Source organism: Benincasa hispida, chromosome 9, assembly GCF_027475165.1.
Source record: "Benincasa hispida cultivar pf3 chromosome 9, pf3_genome.v1.1, whole genome shotgun sequence".
Lineage (NCBI taxonomy): Eukaryota > Viridiplantae > Streptophyta > Magnoliopsida > Cucurbitales > Cucurbitaceae > Benincasa > Benincasa hispida.
The window spans coordinates 73553959-73561004 of NC_143486.1; the positions used below are offsets into that span (position 1 = coordinate 73553959).

The 7046-nt window shown below is 32.7% G+C and overlaps 1 protein-coding gene across 2 annotated transcripts; it reads left to right on the forward strand.

Moving 5' to 3' along the window:
- Positions 1-881: 881 nt before the first annotated feature.
- On the forward strand, positions 882-5095 carry LOC120086978 (putative protein phosphatase 2C 10). 2 transcript variants are annotated; one of them, XM_039043812.2, is made up of 6 exons: positions 882-1413; positions 1549-1694; positions 2268-2498; positions 2585-2861; positions 4291-4445; positions 4606-5095. In XM_039043812.2, exons 2-6 carry the CDS (start codon positions 1656-1658, stop codon positions 4741-4743), a joined length of 840 nt encoding a protein of 279 aa, XP_038899740.1. In that variant the 5' UTR covers positions 882-1413; positions 1549-1655; the 3' UTR covers positions 4744-5095. The 2 variants fall into 2 exon arrangements, with proteins under 2 accessions (XP_038899740.1, XP_038899741.1); XM_039043813.2 differs by having other exon boundaries at positions 1062-1413; positions 2273-2498.
- Positions 5096-7046: the final 1951 nt, after the last annotated feature.

The window sequence follows — 7046 nt, forward strand, 5'->3', positions numbered from 1 at the left end:
TTAGTATGTTTGAATCTTCGGTTGATGTAACATTGTAAATAAAAAAGTGATTTTTTTTTTAAATAAAATTTTAATAGAATTCAAGATCTTTAATGAGATGTTTCAAAGTTGAAGAACTCACTCAAAGAGAGGGATAAAAGAGAAGGTTGATAAAAATTATATAAGTTCATGATATTTATTTAGTTTTTTATTTTTGACTTTGTGATTGATGGTACAAATATTATGTTTACATCACAAAAAAATCAATAGGTACAAGTAGTGTTTATACGTTTATTTTTTTTTTTTTAAAACGAAAAACCAAAATTCAGTTTGATAATTATTTAGTTTTATGCTTTTTATTTTTGACATCTAAACTTATAAACACTACTTCCACCTATAAATTTCTTTGATTTGTTATTCACTTTTCATCAATATTTTAAAAAATATCCCAAAATTTGAAAAAAAAAAAAATCAAGAAGTAGTTTTGTTTTAAAAATTTCTCTAAAATGTAAGTGTTTCCTCCAAAAATAAAAAATAAAAAAAATCAAATTCATAGTAAGAAATTTAAGAGAAAATAAACATATTTAAAAAATAGAAAACAAAAAAAAAACAAAAAATTTAAAATAAATGAATATTATTTTAAATGACAAAACTGTTGAAATATCTACAAATGATAGATACATATAGTGTGGTCTATTACGGTTTATCATACATACACGGTTAAACTTTCTTATATTTGTAAATATTTTAATTTAATTTTTTAAATTTGAAAATAACCTAAAAAGATATTAAATAAAATAAAAGAAAAAGTGTAAATGATTAAGGAGAGAGAGAAAGGAAACAAAAAGTAAACAATAGAAAAGAAGAAAGTCAACATAGAAGAAAGTCCTAGTCCCACTTTGTGGGCAGCATTTTTTTCTTTCTTTCTTTTTTTTTTTTTAAATTAAAAAATAAGTAAAAATTCATCATTTGAACCTATAACCTTCTAATCATATAATAATACTTTTATTTAATTTAACAAAGTTTATTATTTTTAAAAAATGATTATGATTAATTTGCTTAGTTAGACTTCGAAAACGGTTGCATATGCAAATAATGGTAGTGGAAACAAAGGCATCCTCCGATTCTTCGGCCTCTTTCAAACTTTCTCTTAAATTAGTAAATTAATTTTGCTTTTTCAAAGAAAATTAAAAAAGGTTGTATTTTGATGTTCGCTCTCCTTTTTCTCTCTCCCTTTGTCATTATAATTCTTTTTATTCAAATTGAAGAACCAAAAACTGCAACAATAACAAATAACCAAAATCAACGACAAGAAGCTGAAGCCTGAAGCAGCGCCGCACACAAGGAGCAGCAAAACCAAACCCCAGTTTTTTTTCCCCCCTTCTTTTTTCTGCTTTAATTTGATAATTCAAGAGGAATTTCAGATACTCTCTGGTAACCCCTTTCATTATTTATTTTGTTTTTACTTCTTTTGTTTGGCTTTTCACAGAGTTTTAGGGTTGTGTTTTAAGGGTTTTCTTTCTTATTTCTCCTTTTGGATTCTTAATTTTTTGGAATTTCATGGTGCAGTTGCTGAATTTTGGAACTGGGTTTCATTCGAATTTTCTTTTTGGATTGGATTGTTGGAGGAATAGATGTTGAGAAATTAGCAGAAAGGGGATTTTCGAATTTGACTTATGGATAAACTATGCTGTTTTAATGCTTCATATTCTGGGGTAAGGACAGCCTCTTTATTATTATTTTTCTTTCATTCTTCAATTGTAATTGTATTGTTTCATTCTAACCACAGAAAATTTGTGTTCAATTTTGTATGTTCTTGCTCTGTCCTTGTGTTTGGGGACTTCTTCTTTTTAGCAACAGAATTCTTGTAATTCTATCAAAATTCTTTATGAACTAGGTAGATTTATGGATCAATTCTTCAGGTGGTTGAGGAAATTCTTATAATTCTACCAAAGTCTGTATGATCAAGGCATAATGCATAGGTTTAGTTTTCTATATGTTGAGGGAATTGGTTTAGTTTCTTGTCCTCAAGCTGATGCTGCCCCAAATGAATGATATTTTGAATAGGATACACGGAAGGATTGGTATACTAGTGGCGTCTTAGTTGCTATACTGAATCCCCTACCAAAGAAAACTAAACGGGAAAACACGTGGGGATGGGGTTCTGTTATTAAGTTGAATAAATGTTTTCTTTTCAAATCTGTAATCCAAATGAATTTGTTTTTAGATTCTCGTACTTCGTTCTGCATTATGTGAATTTTACTTTTGTTGACAATTTGATCATGTAGATTAGATCCGCATTGAATTATGGTAAAGGAAGAAGTCATGAGGGGATAATCAAGTATGGGTTCTGCCTGGTTAAAGGGAAAGCTAATCATCCCATGGAAGATTACCATGTTGCTAAGTTTGTTCAGATTCAAGAACATGAATTGGGGCTCTTTGCGATATACGATGGCCATTTAGGAGAAAGTGTGCCTGCCTACTTACAAAAGCATTTGTTTCCTAACATCTTGAAAGAGGTAGGATGTTAGCTTGAAAACTTCTAAGTTAACCATTCATATTACTGCTCTTCCTCTGGTTTTTACTTTCACTTTTTTCATTATAGGAAGAGTTTTGGGTTGACCCCAACAGCTCCATCTCAAAAGCATATGAGAAGACTGACCAAGCGATTCTATCCCACAGCTCTGACTTGGGTCGTGGTGGATCAACTGCTGTTACTGCTATTCTGATTAATGGTCAAAGACTGTGGGTGGCCAATGTTGGAGATTCACGTGCAGTTCTTTCTAGAGGGGGTGAAGCTGTACAGATGACCATCGATCATGAGCCGAATACAGAACGGCGCCTCATTGAGAATAAAGGTGGCTTCGTTTCAAACATGCCAGGTAAATTTGTATTGGTGCCACAATATGCAATTGTTTGTTTTCCTTTGGAATTCTTTTATCTGAAGAATCTGTTTAGGTTGGGTTCCTCTCCATTGTTATGTGTTAACTGCTTCATTCTTGATGAACTACCAATAGTGGTTGAGATGTTTAGAGATTTTAAAACAGCCAGCCAATTTTACCACCCCAGTTAAAAGTTTAATTGATCATGAAGGTTAAAATTGTTACTGAAATTCCATGTCCCATAATCGAAGAGTAAAATTTAAAATTGTTTAAAGCCTATAATTTTTTGCTCCTTTTCTTTATCTAAATTGCACCACTTTATCATTCTTTTTAATCTTCTGAAAAGTTTATAAATAGCTTGCACTCACGACCACGTTATTAATTTATGAAAAAAAATCATGAGAAGAATCAAAGTTTGGGATGACTTGTATGAATCTTACTTTTAACTGTTTTGGGCAATTTTGACAAACACAACCAAACAACACAACATTTGATAAGTGCTTTTAATTAATTTTCACATTTTCAAAATTCATGCCAAACTAATATTAATGATGGTCAAGATTTTAGCCACATTGATGGGAGAGAAAATTAGGAGTCCTTTAATGTAGGATTCAAATTTAGAAACTTTTATTTTGACATCTCACGAAATTCTAGTGTTGCAAGAAACTGAGTCGTTGGGTTTAATTTTGCCCTTTTACGCGTTTTGTACTGTCCTCATCCGTTTATGATTTTTGAATGATTTAAATCACTATTTTTAGGGCTTGTTTGGATTGTATCAAGAAAAGGTATTTTTCGACAAACTCATTTTTATTTAGATACTTTTGATTAAAAAATGATTAAAATACACTTGAAAAGCTATTTTGAGTGGTTATCAAACACTTCATTTCTTCCAACATGACTTATTTTTTAAATTAAACACTTCAAAATTTATTCCAACCATACCCTTAGCATCATAGTCAGAAACGGGGATCACTGATAATTAGTACTTTGTCTTTTGCAACTTTTAAAGTACCGAATATTGAAATAGAGAGGAGTTGTTTTATTTCTTTTCTGAGAAAAATTGTGAGTTGTTGTAATCAAGGTTGGTTCAATAAACGTTCGAATTCATGCTCTTTTTTTTCCATCATGTTCTTGTTGTGTTAAGAATGTTGATATAATTTTAAATTTACCATAACCTACCAACTCAAGTTTTTGGTTGATTGATGATTTAATATGTTATAAGTTTGGAGGTCCTGAGTTTAAACCCCTATAAGGTTATTTCCTCCCCCAATTAATATTGTACTCCACTTATTGGGCTTTCAACAAATTTTCAAGCCCACAAGTGAGATGGAGTGTTAAAGTGTTGATATAATATTAAGTTTACCATAACCCATCAGTTTAAGTTTTTGAATTCATTCGTGATTACGTGTCAAATTTCTTGTAAAAACAGGAGACGTACCTCGAGTGAACGGCCAATTAGCAGTTTCACGAGCATTTGGAGACAAGAGTCTCAAATCTCACTTGCGATCAGATCCTGACATACGTGATGTTAATGTAGATGCCAACACGGACATATTAATTCTCGCCAGTGACGGTCTTTGGAAGGTGCTATTATCAGCTTCCTTTCCTTAGACTCTTTTTGCATTAACACCTATACATTTACAGCAGCAAAGGGTGCAAAACCAATGGAGAACAAATTTCTTGTTCTAGAATCATCCCATTTTTATCTACATTTTCTTTCTTCTTATGAATGTGAATGAAACAGGTCATGGCCAATCAAGAAGCAGTCGATATTGCTCGAAGAATTAAAGACCCATTGAAGGCTGCTAAGCAGTTAATAACTGAGGCTCTGGAGAAAGAAAGTAAAGATGATATATCATGCATTGTGGTTAGATTTAGGTGATTTTAGCCTTTAAAATTTTTTCTCCCTTCCAGATTAAGTATATACCCCAAATAAGATTTTCCTTTTATGCAATGGAAATTTACGTATTAGGCCAACAAAGTATATATACATGTTACGGGTAATCCTTTGCAAAGAATACGATATTTATCGCCCGAAAGAAAAGGAGTGACAGAAACCGTTATTTGTAAATTTGATTAGGCTGATTATGTTTATATTTTTTTTTATATATATATATATATATATATATATTTTCTGAAGTTGAATTTGGAGTTTTGATGTATAATATTGTCTTATTATATGTAAGGACAACGAAACCTTGTAGTCCAAGGATATGTCCTCATGTTTGGTTTCACTCTTCAGGGTGTTTGCCTGTTTTTTAATTTTCAATTTTTTCTCTCTCACTAAATGTGATGTGTGAGCAGTGGCAGCTGTTTAATGAGATGAGATTCTATTATTATAGAGAGGAAATAGTCTATTTCTCTCTATCTTTCTATGTTGTTTTTTTAGTCCAATGTGGTAAATCACAAATCTTTTAGTCACTAACACATATTGGTGTCTGTTGAACTATGCTTGCTTTGGCCATTTTTTTACGTCTCTCAATAAAATTTATTAAGAAGATGGTGGTATAGAAGATTTTGATTAAGTTGTTACTTTTGATATATATTGATTGAGAACAATTTGGAGACTAAAATTGTATTTGTCCCTTTTTTTAAAAAAATCGAACTTCATTAAAAAAATACCAAACCACCAACACAATCCTCATGGAGAATAGAGAACGACCAATTCGGGAAACAAGATTCCCTATCGGTCTCATATATTTCTTAAACAGAAGAAGGTAGGCCACAAAAATAATCAAGAACGAGAAACTAAATATAAACATAAGAAATAACATATCCACGAAATGCAATCTCAACCGTGGCTTCAATAACGTTTTTTTGTCTTCGAAAGATCAGTTGATGACTTATTTAGCACACAAATGATCTTGATTGAATCAAATTCAACAATAACACATCCACGAAATGCAATCTCAATCGTGGCTTCAATAACGTTTTTTTGTCTTTGAAAGATCAGTTGATTACTTATTTAGAACACAAATGATCTCAATTGAATCAAATTCAACAATGAAGGACTGCTTCTAAAACCTAGACATCGGGATAAATTACAACAACCCTAATATGATGGCATCACCTCCACCTTTAAGTGCTTTGATAAGCTAACCATCTTAAAAATGGTTAAACCCAACTCAACTAGGAGATCCCCAAGAGTCACAAACCACCCACTCTAATCCACCATAAGTTTTTTTCATTGCTCCATAAGGCATCCGCATTGAGCTTCTAGCAACCTTGGGGGGGGGGGGGGGGATTCTCTCAAACCTTATCGGTGCGAGGAACACATTCCCCCACCAAGACTGAGGAGAGAGTTATCAACCAGGTTAATCACCTGAGGGATATTAGACTTTTTACAACAAGAATCTAAGGAGAGAAGGTGATTTCCATGGTTCTATATACTCCACATCACACAAACATCTTTCGGAAGATCATATTTTCTAAGCTTGCTCACCAACCACTTCCAGGAATCCATAGTAGACCACTCATCTGTAAACCCCTAAACTCGATTTACTAGTTAATTATGCTTAAGTCCTCCTAATTATGTGTTTAATGTTATTGTGAGTCTATGTTTATGATAGTTGCAATGTTTGTAATAATATGAAGGTGTAAAAGCATGTATGTGATGTTAAGGGAGAAGAAAATATTCTAAATGTTAAATGTTGAGCTTTCGGGCATGAAAGGGATTAACAGTCAGAAGAAAAATGGAAGGTCCATGCGACAAAGTCATGTCAAATCATGCATTTCCCAAAATGCTATGTGACCAAGTGTTTAATGAAGGAAGATTGTGACTAAGTATAGCCATAAAGTAGGCGAAGATCATGAAGAAAAGTCAGGTTAGCTGTCAAATATGATGTTGGCCAAGGTAGGTAGGAGTATGCAACCAACTTCATCTAAGGTTAGAGAAGGCTAGTATAGGCTGCATGTTAGTGGCGGAGTTGCCTAGACAAGTACTCCAAATGAGATGCTAAGGCAGAATGCTAGGATGATCGCAAGGTAGTTAGCGGCCAAGGTTGGTAGACAAGATTTCCATGGACAAATGCGATGATGGCCCACTCTGTTGATATGAAGGTATGCTAAGAAAGTAAAGATTGACTATGCAGTGTTTGCCAAGGACACCTAAGACGAGGTGATGCGATCATGACTATGATTATGCTAAAATTAGTTTTGCAAAATTTCCAACGCCTAAGAAGAAGG

Excerpts from the sequence above, each read along its gene's own strand:
- LOC120086978 (XM_039043812.2), top strand. The coding sequence starts at position 1,656 with ATGGATAAACTATGCTGTTTTAATGCTTCATATTCTGGG. Across the intron at positions 1,695-2,267 it reads TTAATGCTTCATATTCTGGG|ATTAGATCCGCATTGAATTA; the intron begins GTAAGGACAGCC and ends TTGATCATGTAG. Across the intron at positions 2,862-4,290 it reads CTTCGTTTCAAACATGCCAG|GAGACGTACCTCGAGTGAAC; the intron begins GTAAATTTGTAT and ends TTGTAAAAACAG.